General features: G+C 36.8%; 1 protein-coding gene across 1 annotated transcript in view; it reads right to left on the bottom strand.

Annotated features, from left to right (window-relative positions):
* Positions 1-15,898, bottom strand: part of ROBO1 (roundabout guidance receptor 1) — a 381,747-nt gene that overhangs the window by 65,928 nt on the left and 299,921 nt on the right. The window contains exon 6 of the mRNA XM_074816706.1: positions 14,710-14,837. Coding sequence (XP_074672807.1) covers positions 14,710-14,837 — 128 coding nt within the window. The remainder of the gene's footprint in view (positions 1-14,709; positions 14,838-15,898) is intronic.

Below are 15,898 nucleotides of genomic sequence, written 5' to 3'. Positions count from 1 at the left end.
CACACCAATTTCTTTAGTTTAAGATCACTGTATCAAGGTCAGAAGGCTCACTATTAAGCTGCAAATGCAAAGTAAACCACAATTAATTTGAAAAGATTCTTAACCCTTTTCTTCCCACCCCCTCATTTCACTAGAATGTTCAAAACCACAGATTTATTGCATCTATTAGATTTTTCAACAGAAATTGTCAGTGCTAAATTAGCTAATATTAAATTATCTTTCAACCATAGTTGAAAATTTTCATGAACTTTGAAATGGCACAGATTTTGGCAGGCTAACTTCGCTTATAAAGGAAAGGCATATTAGAAAGCATTCCAAGCACCTATCACTAATTGAAAGAACAGATTGGAATATAAAATCAAAAATCATGAGTTTTCAAAATATACACAGATACTGACAAAAAAGTCAATCAAAAAAGGATAGTTGGTATAATTACAGTAAAAGTCCAAAAATACGTAATTTTTTTAATGCATGTTACAAATACCCAGACTTTGGTTTTATCCTTCATCTTGAGAGTACAACAACTATTGTTCAGCAGGGTACACTTTCACATCAAGTTGGTAAGCACCTGCAACACACCATCCTCTGAAAAAACTAATAATATCCAGTCTGCCAACATTCATTAGACATGAGGAATACTGGCTTACTGTTCAAATAAATAGAGAAGACTCCAGGTGTATTACGAAAATGAAGGAGAAAGAGAATCAGATGTGATATTGTAATTTGGATCATGTTAAAGGTAAGAAGCTGCAACCAAATGCCCCCAAACCAGATGATATCGAGAATTTAGGTTTTACGTTATTGGAGACTTTTTTTTTTAGGAAATAATGCCAAACACAGGAAGTTGAAATTACTGTTTTTCAAAGATTTGAAATTTTAAGGAAGTATTCTGGATGTACATTAGCTTTCTTTAAGTGTGTGGGTTCAGTATTTCTCAAAGAGAAAATCAGCATGCATTATTCTGCTCAGCTTATCTGCAAGTCAATGACTTGTAAGAGGAGTGGCCAAGAAATGATACACAAGAATTCCTGAGATAAATATGCTCATTCCCAAGACTCAGCTCCTAGGTACTCTTGATTGTGTGTAAGTGTATTACACAGCAACTACTCCTTTTTAAGTGAAAAGCTCTCTACTAAACTTGCAATTACAGTCTGACCTGCTCTGGAATTAGAAATGCTTCTCCATAAAACACAACTCTCATTCTACATGAAATAGCCTGGCAAGAGAGTTAACAGGATGCAATTCTTGCACAGATGAAGTAACTCTAAATTACCAATTTTCCATTACTTAAGTAGTGCCAAAAAGAGAAAAGTTCAGCCTTCTTGGTAGCAATGCAAAGCTGCCTAAGCCCTCTACTGAAAGCTCACTTGAAAATTTCTAACAGGTAGAAATTTGTCTTGGTTGCTCAATTACATTTCTACAAATAAAATACAAATTAAATTAACTTGTAAGTGCTGAATTTCCACTTTTCTTTCTACCAGATGGTTTTGTTATTGTAGGTCAAAAATAAACCTGTCAAGCAAATGTATTTTTTTGCCCACCTGTAATATGAGAGGGGATACTGATACATGAAAATAAATCCCTGTAGAAACAGGGCAGCACATTGGTTGCAAATCTCTGGCAAAGGCAAAGGGTGACATTTCGTAGAAAAATATAAACAGTTCTGTCAGAGGGACATCATGTGGTTTAAAAGAACAACAATAATTGCATCAACTACAACAAAGACCACTTTCTCAGTTTGATTTACATCCTACTGATATCTAAGGTTACTAAAACTGAGAAGTAAGTAGCTTTTTCTCTATTATGGCACATTTTATTTGACAGCACTTTCAACTATAAAGTAAATTCATTTTCCCTGTGTTAATCGTGGCTTTTCACATGGCAATTAGGGGGAATAACCTGTTTGTAAAGATAGGAAGTTACCATGTAAAACCACAAATACCAAAGGAATAATATTTTTGCCTTTCACATAATTTCCTTGATGTGATGTTTTTCATGGAAGACGTGTCCAGTCACTGAATAAAAACCAAAAGAAAAGTGGTTTCCAGACTAGTGACGTGATCTGTTAATGCCTTATTCTTGCCAGCAATCCTATCAACCTCAGTGGGACTACTGATATCATTAAATCCACTCGCAGGAGTAGGAATTTGCAGTTTTAGAACTTAAACTACAGACTAGTATAGCTGACATATTAATGGAGCAACTGTTGTATTTGACAGATGCAGTATTGTAGGGTCATAGCATAATCAGGTTGGAAGCAACCTTGGGGGTCTCTAGTCCAACCTCCTGCTCAAGCAGGGTCAGCTATAGGGCCAGAAGAGGTTGCACAGGGCTTGATCCAGCTGGGTCTTGAAAACTTCCAAGTACTAAGAATGCACAGGCCCTCTGGGCAACCTGCTCCACTGCTTGACTGTCCACCCAGTGAAGTAATTTCTCCTCATATCCAGCCTTAATCTCCCTTGTTTCAACTAAAATCCATTGTCTCTAGCCCTCCCCACCATGCACCACTGTGACGAGCCTGGCTCCATCTTACTGACAACCTCTCTGTAGGTATTGGGGACTGCTTTTATGTCCACCCCGAAGCCACCTCTCCAAGCTGCATGCGAGCCCTATTCTCTCAGCCCTTCTTTACAGGTACCTGAGACCTCAACATACTGTGTGTAATGCCTACATCTCTAAATAACACATTTTGTCCTTCTTCTCACAAAGGTGAATGTAAATGTCAATCTAGTGTTTCTCTGTAACTCATAGGTTTCCTCATATTTAGAATTAAATATTACAGGGTTGTGTCTATTTCTTAGTCTGATATTGGACAAGCTATAAACTTCAAGTACCCCATTCTTGAAAGCTGGGGTAGTAATTACCTATCTCAAAGAGAGTAAAATAGAAATTTTCATTCATTTGTACTAGCAAGGTGCTTTTGAGATCCTGAAATTCGAAGTGGTGCTTTTACTCAACAGTATTTTGTTCTGCACGTTAAATACTCATTAATTACTGTTCTGGCTGTTACTATTTATGAATAACTTCCTGGTGCTCAGAAGACATCTTGTTATTCAGCTGACACAAGTTGAATACTTTCGATTTAAGCTCAATGTGTTTAATTTTTGATTATTTAAATAAAAAACTTCACATCTTCAAGGACTGCTTGGCACCCATGGAAGGCTAAAGCAAGAAAGTATAATTCTGCACCAGAGAAATGAAACAATCCCAACCTCAGGCCAATAATTACATACAACCATCAAGCTCATATACAGTCTTTAGTGTCTGTATAAATCCTTGGCCATATGACTAATCTAGGAAATGGCAGTCACAATGAAATCTAGATGTCTTTCAATTAATGTTGTGATACATTAATCCCAGTTTGAGCGAAAAATATGAGGTTGAATGTGCCTGTAAAAACAAACTGGTAGGAGATGGGATGAGACTATGAGCCCATGTGCTGGAAGAGACAGTGGACCTCGAGAGCAGGCATTTCTGATGCAGTTGGCCAGATAGAGACTAGACAGTGTGAGAGGAGCAACTCCAGAGCCAGCAACAGAGAGAGTACAGAGATAGAGACATTATCTGTCATGAAGCATTGCAGTTCTAAAGAATGCTTCATTCTGTAGAATGGAAAGTCAGCTGTTTATAATCTCAGTATGAAATGAGTGGGTGAGAAACCCACTGTTTATAACCTCTGAGTGGGTACAGAAAATTTGGGTACTAGAGTTATATGGAGAGCAAATGTCAGAGGCTGAGTACGTTTAGCAAACTGGTCAGACACTGACTGCTCACTCCTTAAAGAAAATAAATTCGTTCTGAACAATTTTATTTTCCAATTCCTTCCCTAATTCCAAGCAAAAATTCAGCTAAAAAGCTGCCAACTTCTTCTGTTCATAAATGTTTCATTGCTAGGCCTGCTAAACTCTGGAATCTAATTAAGTACTTTTTACCTTAAGTATCTGAACAAGGACAACTGAACGCCTTTCTGCAACATGACTACCAGATATTTATGTTGGTGTTTTGCAAAAACTATTATTAAGGGAGATAGTTAAAGACAATATGCCATGTTTCATTCCTTATCTAGTGATTTGTAGGCTATTTGTTCTTATCAAAGCAATCTGAAACACCCAATATCCTTGATAAGCACATCTCCCTGCAGTCATTTGTAAAAAGTATCACCTTCTACAGAGAAGTAAAGGAAGGCCAAAATCTCTTGTTCTGAAAAAATATAAATGCTGCCACTCAGCTGTCTCCTGGCTTCAACCTGTGAAAAATATGGGGAAATAACACCAGGTACATTACAAAAGAATTGGTGTATATCGCTTTTCATCCTTATTGGTCTCTCTATTTTCAGCTGTCAGTTCCTGAGGTCTAGCTACATATATAAATTCATATTTTCCCAGATTTTCTGCTAAAAATTAGCATTCATGTAGGACCAGACTGGGTCACCCTTAGTCACCACGAATACTTTCACAGTACACAGACCCAGATCACGAAGTGTGATACAGTGCAGTACAAACTTCTGAGGAAAGGTCTAACAGTCTGGCGCCAAGTATGCCACAGCCATATAGCTGAAGCAAAATGTTTACATGAGATTTTTGAGGTTTCAAATCAAAAGTGATGACTTGTAATTCCAAACCCTCAGCAAGGGAGTGATCATGGTTTATTACATTTATGATGACTGGAAAAAACCTGGTTTGGATTGCTGCTGATGTGTCAGATAAGCGCTTCTTAAATTTAAAGGAATATATGACTATGGTAACTTCAAAGCTACCAAAGGCAAGAAGATAGAAATCTAACCGATTGGAAAAGAAACAAATTAATTGTTTTCTATAATAGTACTATAAGTAACAGAATAAAATTAAGATAGAAAGCAGCTGACCGAGTATGAGGAAAAATAGTAAGATCACCTTTAGAAGTAGTGGAGCCCTAGATACCTGTAACAACATTTCAGGTTCATGCACAGAAAAGGGTAGTAAAAGGAAAATCTCAGTATCATTTTGCTGCTGTGTTCCTCTACATACTTCCCAATGAGTTTTTATTTTTTGTTTGTATTTATTTTTTGTTTACAATTGACCCACATTCTCTCTTCTGTCTGAATAGTGAAGACTTGTCACATGCTGGGCAGCAACTTAGAAACAGACTAGCTAGAGTCTGTGCCCTACACCAAAGTGCCACTCTTAGGGTACTGGTGGGCTGCCACCTGCACTGCTCACTGTGTGCTTACCCGGCTGCATCTCAAGCCAGCAGTCATGAGGCAGCTGCAGTCTGGAAACCTGGTAGCCACACCACCATGACACTCTGACCATGCAGGGCAGAATATATTCTCTCATTCTCAGCAGAGGGCATGTGCCTGGAAGGTTGGATTTAGCTTATGCCTCTTGACTTGGTACCTGGAGAAAAAGGGCAGGTGCCTGTGTGTACTCTGGAGAGATAACGTGCTCTGTGAGAAAGTGGTCTGATGACAAAAAAAGGCAAGTATCGTTCCTTGGTGCCGACAGCCCAAATAGTCTTGAAAATGTAAGTGCATTTAGAGCTGGTACACATACCAGGCAGAGACATAGGCAAGGATATGGCTTTAGAACACGCACCTAAACACACACAGTGTGGCAGTTCAACATCATCAACTCCAGAACCAGTTTTAGAGATCAACTTAAAGTGCCATGGATTCAAAATCAATGATTTTCCCTCCTGCAGCAAGCAGGAAGGTATCTGTTCTCAGCTCTGCGGTGGGAGCAACAAGCAATTTGTTTCAACAGTTTGTTGGTTTCATTATCGTCATTAAAATGTCACTAAGCTTCTCTACTCTCTTTGGTGGCTCAAACTCCACCCTCTGCTGATAAACAGCACCAGATCTGTACATTAACCAGACCTCCTGCTTGGGTGCTATTCAAGAGCTATCAAATGGCATTAACTCCTTATGGATTTCTGGCCATTTTGAGATTTAATTTAGGCTGAGAGGTACTTCCCTCCTCAACTCTAATTGATGGGGCTGGGTAGTAAAAACTGGCTCTATCTCAGCAGTGTCGCAGTTGTGGAACAGTATTATCTTAATGTCTGCCTCATAGCAGGCTAATGAATCTTCCCTTTAAAACACTCAAAAAGTGGAGATGAAAAGGGCTCCATATGCTCATATGCGTGGGAGGGAGGAACCTACTGCAAAAATTTGTGAGAAGAGACCTGTGTAAAATGAACTCAAGTGAGATTTTTGATTTGCAACTGATTTTCAACTATTTGCTGATACTAGCTACGAAATAAGAAAGTTTATGGTCTCCTTCTGTGGGAGTCGATGAAGATTTCTATGATTAAAATCAAAAACGTGGAAATAGACTTTGCAGTGTGGTTTTAAAAGGTAGCACTTTTCAGGTTAATACATGTAGTATGCAGTTTACAACGTTTATAAATCCTGTAGTCATTGCCTTGAGGTGACAAGAGAAATCGGAAATATGGGGGTTATAAGACAGAGGGAGGGAGGGAGGGATTTAAGGTCCTTCAGAAGTACCTCTCCTAGTTTCCCCTCCCCCTTCCTTGCTCTAGATCCTCCTAAACCATCCAATAAACCAAATACAATTTAGAGAGCACACTTGGGGCAAGTCTAATTCCATCTATTTAAAAAAACTAGAGTAATGCAGTAAACTGTGGAGTCCTGTTTCCCAGGCTTCTCTTTTTGGAGAAGAGTTGTCTTCGTCTGTGTTTAAAAAGAACTGAGGTAATTTTGGGCACTGCTGCAATCTAAGTAGTCGTGGCTACAAATATTTATACTAAAGCCTTTTAAAACAGTGAAAAAAGATAGATGAATTTTAAATAAGCTGTGCAGAAGTAGAAAAAGATTGTGATAGCTGAATACTATTTGAAGAACTCTTAGGAGCTTCCTACTGCATTTTTTGACTTACAGCAAAAGACAGCAGAACTGACAAGGAAACGGAGTGGGATTTTTTTTCCTAGCTGTTTATGATTGCACAGTTTTCTTCTTGGAAAGAAGTACCTGAAATCCATACCAACCTTCTTATAATAAGTTAAAGGTACTTGTGAAAAGTGGCGAAAGCCCCATGATCAATGAATACCAAACACACACTAAAAAATGGAAGGACAATCTCTACAGTGAAGTAACTTTTGGTCATTAAAAAAACCTTATTTTGGGCATGCAGTACTCAATAAGGAATACTGTCAACTGAAAAGAAAGCTGGACTTCTTTTTATGGGGACACCACTCCCCCACAGAGAGACAACCCAAGTTTACATATGGGACACTAATACCTGAACTTACTTTTTAAAAATGTTAACAGGAAGGTAACTGTGACACATTAACAAATTTTAATTGTAAGTAGCAAAAAATACAACATTCTATACAAGATGGAATTATCCATCAGGTACTGGGAATTTTTACTGTGATGGAGGTAGAAAAGGGAACCAGTTCCTTAAGGAAATAAACACAATGTGCAAAAATAATTTTAAAAAAAATCAGGAACATTCAGCCTGATTTTCATACCGTGAAGCAGTGGTTCTCCTCTGTCAAAAGATGATAATGCTATGAAAAACTGCTGGTAGTCTGAAACAAAAGTGTTGCTGTAGCTATGATGGTCTAGGGATTTTAGCAAACATGTTTTGAGGTTCAGTCTTTAGTTAGGTTACTTATACTCTTCGAGGAGAAAAACTGACATGATCAGAGCACCCAAGAACTCTGAAGGAAGAGGTACAGAAAAGGCCATCAGATGTTGCTGGTGAAAGACTGGACCACAGCAGAACTCTCAGGTGACTTCTTCCTCTGTAGTGAGACCCAAGTATCAATGAGCTACCTTAACTGTGTCAAAAAAGAGAGCGTCTGTTTAATTTGAGGAGATGAAAGTCCTAAGTGTGCTCTCATTATGCCACTGAAAGATGCAAAGACAAAAGAATCCCCTTCAATGCTGTGTTTAGAAGCACAGGATGTTGATGAGAACAAGACAAGTGACCTGATGGCCATCCAGAGAGCTTTGTTTTTTTGCTTCTCAATCCTCTCATCATATTTCATACTTAAATGGAAAAAAAAAAAATTAACCCAAAACTTTGGGAATTAATGTGTGGTCATAGGGACAAATGGAGCACACAGATACCTCCTGCAGAAAACAATGTGAACATACTTGATTATTTAGCAGTTTAACCTGAAGAAGCCATTTTTTCTTGCACCGTAAGATTCTGATACTGAGCCTACTAGGTGTTCTAGTTTGTGTATAGAGACTGCAAGATACTTTATTACCAGTTCTTGAGTGTTATTCAGCACCTAACAATAAAATATTTTAGTGTTCAAACGAAACATAATTCATGGTAACAAATGGTACTCATCTTTGAATGCACTGTTATTATGTCAGCTGTTTTTTTGTCAAGAACCAATTCAGATGACTGATTTTGATGATGTATGTAAACTAACAAAGAGTACACTATAATCACTGTACAGTCCTTATGAAAATGACTTACAGACTATAAACAAGGCAAAAATAAAGTGCGTATTACCTTTTTATGGATGTTTAGCATAATTTAATAAAGCCTAAGTTTATTTCAGAATGAACATATAGCAGAAGTACTGTTCAGTGAACAACCAATGAAAATTGTTATTCCTTGCTCTCTGTTTAATTTTATACATAAAACCAAAAATCTGAAAACTCAACAACTTATAGTAAAATTCTACTTTGTCTATTCCAAAGACAGAATTATTGAAATGTTATCTTTAGAACAGCAGTCACAAAATAAAGTCTGCAACAGTGAAGCCTGACACAAAACCAACTGACTCTTCCCTGGCCGTGGGGGGATTTAGGAAATTGTAGGCACTAGAAAACGGTCTTCAGATTTTCTTTGCTACTTTTAATTGAGTGCTTAAGTATGCTACACAAATACACTTTCTTCAATTCTCTGCAGCAAGTGATTAAAAGGTAGGATTTTAAAGAAATTTACAGTAAATAAAACCCTTTCAGTAGGAGAAAGCTTCTAGCTCCAACTTATTTTTGTGGTAATGTTTCTGCAAATTATTTGGACTCCTGTTCTACTTGCTCAGAAACATCTGTCTCAAGTCCTTGTTTCAAAGTACTAAATTGCAGGAAGGAATCTGAAAAGTTTTGAAGTGTTATTTCCCTGTAAGCACTTGCTATCACCATTGTGAGACTCTCTAAAAAAATAAAACTCCATTTAAAAACTTAAATACCACAGAAGCAGTTATTTATCAAAATATGTTACATGGATTTGAAACAACTATAAATCACTTTTTTTTTTTTTTATTTCTCTGAAATATTTATTGATTCTTTTTTTTACCCGTATTTTAGAAATGCTTCAGGAATCTTAGCGTTCATCAGTTGCATCAGCAGAACAAACACCTTCAGGGCACTAATCTCTTCTTCAGATAGTCTCCTCAGTTCCTTCTGATTAACATTTAAGATTTGTATTCTTTCATCAGAAATAGGTGGCAGTCAAACTCCTCAGAACTTTAACAGAAATCTGAAGTGCTGTCATAGTTTACTGCAGTCATTAAGGGGGAAAGGGCTGCCTCTTTAGGCTAAACAAATCACAAGAGATGGTTTCCCTCATTCATCCTGTCAAAAGTTTATTAATTAAAAAACCCCTGAAGTTCATAGACAATCACTATTCTTCCTTCCTCTTTCATGGGGACTGAAGACAGAATATGGCCCAAAATCAGTTCTTTCAAAAGGAGAAATACTGACTTAAAGAGAGACCATGTAAACAAGTTCAGATTTAAATCCAAATCTTAGTTTTAAAATTCAAGTGGTTAAATTCACTCATGATACTGTGAGGCGTTCACCGCAACATATAATAACCACCATATACCTCAACAGCATTTTTGTAATCCCATAGAGATCTGAATTTTGTCTTTGTTATTTTAATGTAGGTAGCTCAAACACCTATAAAGCAATTACATTTACAGCCAGTTTATAATGTGTACCAGCGGCCTGACACAGTTGAAACATTTATATGGTATCTGACAGATGAAAAACAAGTCCTATTCCTTTTCATTCCGGGTGGTACTCTAGCCCTACCCAGAAGCATTATCAAATAGCTATCTTTTACAGCATGCCTTGAAGCTACTTTGTACAAAGTACAAGGAGGAGGAAATTCCAGACCTGAAGCATGTGCCATCTTTTCAGATTAAAATTCCTTGTCAGTTGACTACTCAAAGTTCTGCTCACTATCCATCTTGCAGACAAGCTCTGTTAACCCTAAAATTAATGTATCATAAACTAAAAAACCTTGATATCAAAGATCACCACTGTAAAATATGAATTGGCCAGTGTAATTTCCATAGGAATTCTTTTTTCCTGCCAAACTGATAACACTGAATGTGTTTAGTGCCTTTGAATGGTAAAATTTACATTTTAAGGTTCAGTCACTGCTGCTGCATGTTTAGGTGCATATTAGGCAGAGCACTGTAACAAGTATTGTGAGCTCCTCCAGAGCCACTGCTTGAGGAAGAAGAGCTAAGAAGAACTCAAGAGTTTGAGGATTGTTCACTACCAACCTGCTGGTGACCAACCAACAGTCACCAACAGCCACAGCATTGGTATTATCCTGGTGAAGTCCTCAAGTCAACTGACCTACTTGACCTGTTTCTATGTTAATGTCTGCTGAGTAGCAACTACACTGTCATTGTTATAATGGTTCTTGGCCAACTGCGCAGTAGGACTTCCATTGGAGCCATAATTTCTGCTTGTATCAGAGAGTAAAGCTCATTTCAGTATAAATAATAAACTGAGTACAAAATTAGATGCTAAAAAAGCCTAATTAAGTACTGCAAATGGGAAGAAAGCAAATGGAAGTAGGGGAAAATATGTAAAACCTTTGGTTGTTAGATTTACTTCAAAGCATTTTTATGATTAAATGTGAAATTTGCAGATTCTTGAAGAAGCTCTACTTCTATTTGCATAAATGGTAAAACTAATTCTCTTTTAGAACTGAAGTTCTGAGGCATGCATTTTTGGTAATTTTGTGTGTCTTAGGAACATAGGCTTCACTTATATATATAATAATGAAATAGGTAAAATTATGATTTCTACAGTCCTGCTTCAAGGCATAAAACTAAGAAAATCACATAACAGAAATCTTAATGAAAACATGAAAATCATCTTGCATATGTATTAAATACAAACACAATAAATATATACAACTTGCTTCGTGCTAGAGCAAGAGAGGGATCTGCTGGTCCCAGAGATGCACTTTTGGCCACTGTTTGCCTTTCCTGGAGTACATCAGCTACTTGGTAAAATATAATGTATTGGTAATATATAATGTATTATACTTTCAGCTGTTTCCTGGTAGTTTGTATTGACTGAGGTATTTATTTAATAATTAATCATCTCCTGAATGAAAGGCTTCCACATGTTATTTAGCAATGTCTCTGGATGCTTTACATATGCACTGCACATTGCTGCAAAATGAAAACAGTGGACTCAGACACTCTAATTTTAGGAAAATGAAAACAACAGCAGAATTACATTTTCTTAACTATTTAATTTTCAAGGAGAAAAGAAGATAACTTGACAAACGGTTTCAAGGATGGAAATGTTTTTAAGCTGCAATAGCAAAAGACTAAGTGAAGGGTTCAAACTTCTCTGTCAATACAGAACTCCAGATTTGGTGGAACAATATGACTGAAATCACAAAAAAAAAAAAAATACAGCATCTGTACTTCATGTAGGAAACACTTAAAATCCCCCAAGGTTAGGAGCCTGTATAATGGAAAATAGTGATTCCAATAACCAGAATCTGTAATGCTGGTGCCGTAAGCAGGAAGAAGATTAAACTGGAATTGATATTCCCTCCCTTCTTTTGTACTTTCTGCGGTTAGCATCCTATTATATATAGTTGAACTATCTGAGCTGACAGTTCCTAGTCCATGGACACCAACTGGGCCCATTCGTCCGGCTCAGAGGCTGTGCAGCCTGAGACAGGGAGCACTGCAGGGCACACACTACACACTCCAACGTCTGCTTGATCAAGCAGGGTCAGAGCTGTCCTGGAGGTAATCATACCACCAGACCCAGGGCAGCTCTCTGCTGAGACACCAGGTTAGCTATTCGCCGCATTTCATCAACACAACCCTGACACCTAGGTATCTCAATTAGCCCTGGTGCTGCACACTCCACTTTTTAATAGCCTAGATAACCCTGTACAGTGCAGAGCATACACAAGTCAATCACAGTGCTTCAGACCTGAAAAGTGACGAGTACAGAAGAGGGTATGTTTTCTTCTTAGCAGTGCTATCAACCCTAAAGCCCAAGCAGTGTGCCGAAGAGCACTGCTTACAGTTCTTGTGCCATGTTTCATTCAGTGCAGCAGTTCCACTGTACAGGCACTTGGCAGATGATGACTGCCCCTTTCCTAACACAGACACCCATCTTCTGGGATTGTAATTATCAACTCCCATATTCTTTCTTTGGCATATAGTCTGGCATGAAAGCACCACAGCCTTTTGCTGAGATACTGAGGGGGAAAAAACCCCAAACAAAACCCCAAAAACCAACACAAAACCCAGACAAACCCAAACCCAAGCAAAAACCCCTCTTTGGCCTTCGCTGAATTTAACAAGTCTTCACAGTGGCAGCTGTAACTTCTGAGGCCGTGATTTGCAACACAGGCCTCTGTTTACAAATATGTAACTGAAATAACTCTATTTGGCAGAATAACTCTATATAGCAGAACACACATTTATTAAACCCAACAGTCAACAGATCATGTCACAATTACCAAAAGTGCAGAAAAGGCTTGTCATTTCCATTCCTTAAATCACCTGGAAAAAATACTACCCATACGAAAAAAAAAAAAGAATTCTCCTCAAAAAGCTGTGTGTCCATGAACAGCCAGATCAATTTTGTTTTAGCACTGAAACTAGATCAGATCTACTTCTCTAGATGGAGCGTAGTAAAAAAACAGAACCTTTCGCAAAAAAAAGTGTTTAAAACAAGGGAAGAGTGGGGGAGAGGAGTGAAGAAGAAAAAAAGGAGGAAAAAGAAGGAAAATGTGAAAAAATCTGAATAGAAAATGCATGTTTTCTAGAGGAGTCTTCCGCCCCCCCCCATAAAACTAGGTCTCCTGGACACTCTAATAAATGGATTTCGATCATAATTTACTACATTACCAACTATAAATTGGCCTTGCACATTACAGTTTCTCACATCACTCCCTTCTACAAAGATGTTAGTACAGACAAATGGCTCAGGAGGTAATACATTCACACTGGGAAACAAATTATCCCATAATAATATCTGCAGAGCAAAGCTGTTACAATATAAATATCTACTGTATAATAGAAGTACCTAAAAAAAATAAGAATCTTGCTGCAACCAGATTTAGGTTATGATCACATTCCTTAAAAGTAGCATTTTACTATAAAAATTCAAAAGATCTCACTCTAGATCTCTACCATCTACAAATTTATGTCATTTTATATCTGAGTAGCACCGCTAACCTAAATGGGATTACAAGAATGTGTTTGCTTATTACTTTGAGTAGGACTACAAAGTATTAGGTCTACCAATAGCTTATTTCTGGAAATGCAACTGCTCGACCAGTCAAAAAGCAAATTTTCTTAATACTAACATTTTACAAGATTAACAGTTGATATAAGACATGATCTTCAGAACAAATCACCATTTAAAAAATAATTCAGTCTTTTTCTTTTGAATAGACTGTGCTTACTGCTCACGTGTTAATCGTTTATTCTAAAACACTGAGTTTAAGAGCTGGTTATTTTGCAAACATAAGGTATCGGTTTTGATGTATAAACATCACGATGACTAACAAAACAGAACATCTCAAAATTCTTGGTTTTATGAGAGCTTCAACAGAAGAACTCCTATTTTCCTAACAGCTACAGATGTTAGGGACAACAAATGTTTCTGGTAGAAAAAGGAGAGCAGGTTAAGGACAAGACCTTTCCTGTTACAGTAAATGTGTCAAAATAGAGGCCTGTTACCAAAGAAAAACTTTTAAGCCTGTACTTCCCCAGAACTCCATAATGACTAATTCCCACTGAACAGAGAAAAGGACAGAAGGACATCAGTGCTTAGAAAAAAGCATCGGGATGACATCACTGCCTGTCTGCTAGCCAGGAAAGGAAGAGAGGGATTATCTGAATAGTGAACATCTGGATTGTGTATATAAAGGCAATGAAGGATTTTTATACATATTAGTTCACTGAGTTCCACTGAATTTTTATCTTACAAAGAAACAGTAGTGCTACGATACGCTTTTATAATGGAAAAGCAACAGGAATTCCAGTGGTCTGGGTTAGTGTATTAAAAGATAGACAAACAGATTTATTATTCACTGCTTCTTTACTATATTTAATTGAAAAAATTTGGCAGATACTTGAACTTATAACTCTTCAAGTTAAAGCAACGTAGTTTGGTAACACTGTTTTTCCTCTTTCTGTTAGGGTTTCAGATACAAATATTGTAAGTGACATGATGCTGATCACACCGAAGTTCAAAACATATTCAGTTTCCCATGCCAGTACCATAAAGACTGCTTACAAAAAATCTTACAAGTGAAGTGTTTCAATTTCTTAAGAATTAAGCTCAAAGAAGCAACATCAGCAAACAACACAGCATGGAGTTCCTGCATGCGTCGCAACTCTAATAGTTGTGTATAGACTCAACTACTCTGCATTTAGCAACTCTATAAAGTCACCATGCAAAAATATAAACTTTATTCTAGATTGAAGTAGCATGCAAAGAAACTTTCTTACCTTGAACTGTTAGAGTTGCTGACGCTTCAGCTTTTCCAACCATATTTTCTGCAACACAAGTATACGAGCCCATGTCTCCTGCCATAACTTTCCGGATTTTCAAGGTATGATCATCACGGATTTCATATCTTTAAATATACATAGTAATGAACAATGAACAGTAATAATAGAACTTTGTACAATTTCTGTAAAGGGTAAAAATATGGTGGGTTCGCTCTCAAATATTTTTATTCCTATATTTCCTTTAGAAATAAAAATATGTATAAATCCTTATAAACTGATAAAGTAAAAATAAAGTTTTAAAAGCAAAATATATATAAATATTTGAAAACCTAATTCTGATTTCATTTGCAATGTGAGTCAGTTTTACTGACATCAGTAGAATTTCACTGTTGTAATACAATTGTAAAGCGCTAACACAGAACATTTTAATTGATAGAACTCTTCTAGTAAGTAAATGTAATAATAGTTATTATTCTCTGTATAATTCTTCCATCTGAATGGAGGATTTTTTTAATATGGTTGAAAAGAAAATATTGTTCTCCAGAATATCAGAATTGCTTGGAAGTCAAGATAAATCACAATTCATTCAATAATTTTTTTTAAAGAACAACGTGGCCTTTTACCATTTCCTCTCCTTTCATCACCTTTTTTCTCTTCTTTGTATAATGTAGTCAATGTGTTTCTCTTTATGGGAAGTAGATTTTTCTCTTAAAAACGCTATAGTTTTTATTAAAGCTATAGACTAGATTGACAGGAAGCTGGATTTGGATGGCTGGAGCCAACTGTTACAGGGTTTCTTTTTTCAATACCCTCCTCTAAAAGGTTTTTAACTGATAATGGGAATCCAAAGTAAATAAGTAAACAATCTACCACAGAATGTATTTCTTTTTAATAAGGTGTTATACTTTTTGGTCTGAATTAGAGCAATGATGGAAAAAAATAGTTAATTGGAAACTTAGTAACAAAAACATGTATAACCAAGGCAGCTTTCTACATACATTACCAGACTACACTTTATAACAATTGCAATTCCAATATATACTTCTTGATGATCTATCTGTTACACATTCTCCATAAGTTTTAGTAATTTCAAAAGACTCTTCAGGTGAAGAACTAATCTGTATCAGATATTACTGACTGAACTTAGCTATTTTTTGTTGGATTTGTGACATGTTCTCACAACAAA

The sequence above is a fragment of the Strix aluco genome, chromosome 2 (assembly GCF_031877795.1).
Source record: "Strix aluco isolate bStrAlu1 chromosome 2, bStrAlu1.hap1, whole genome shotgun sequence".
Taxonomy (NCBI): Eukaryota; Metazoa; Chordata; class Aves; order Strigiformes; family Strigidae; genus Strix; species Strix aluco.
This window is presented reverse-complemented; position numbering and strand designations above follow the sequence as displayed.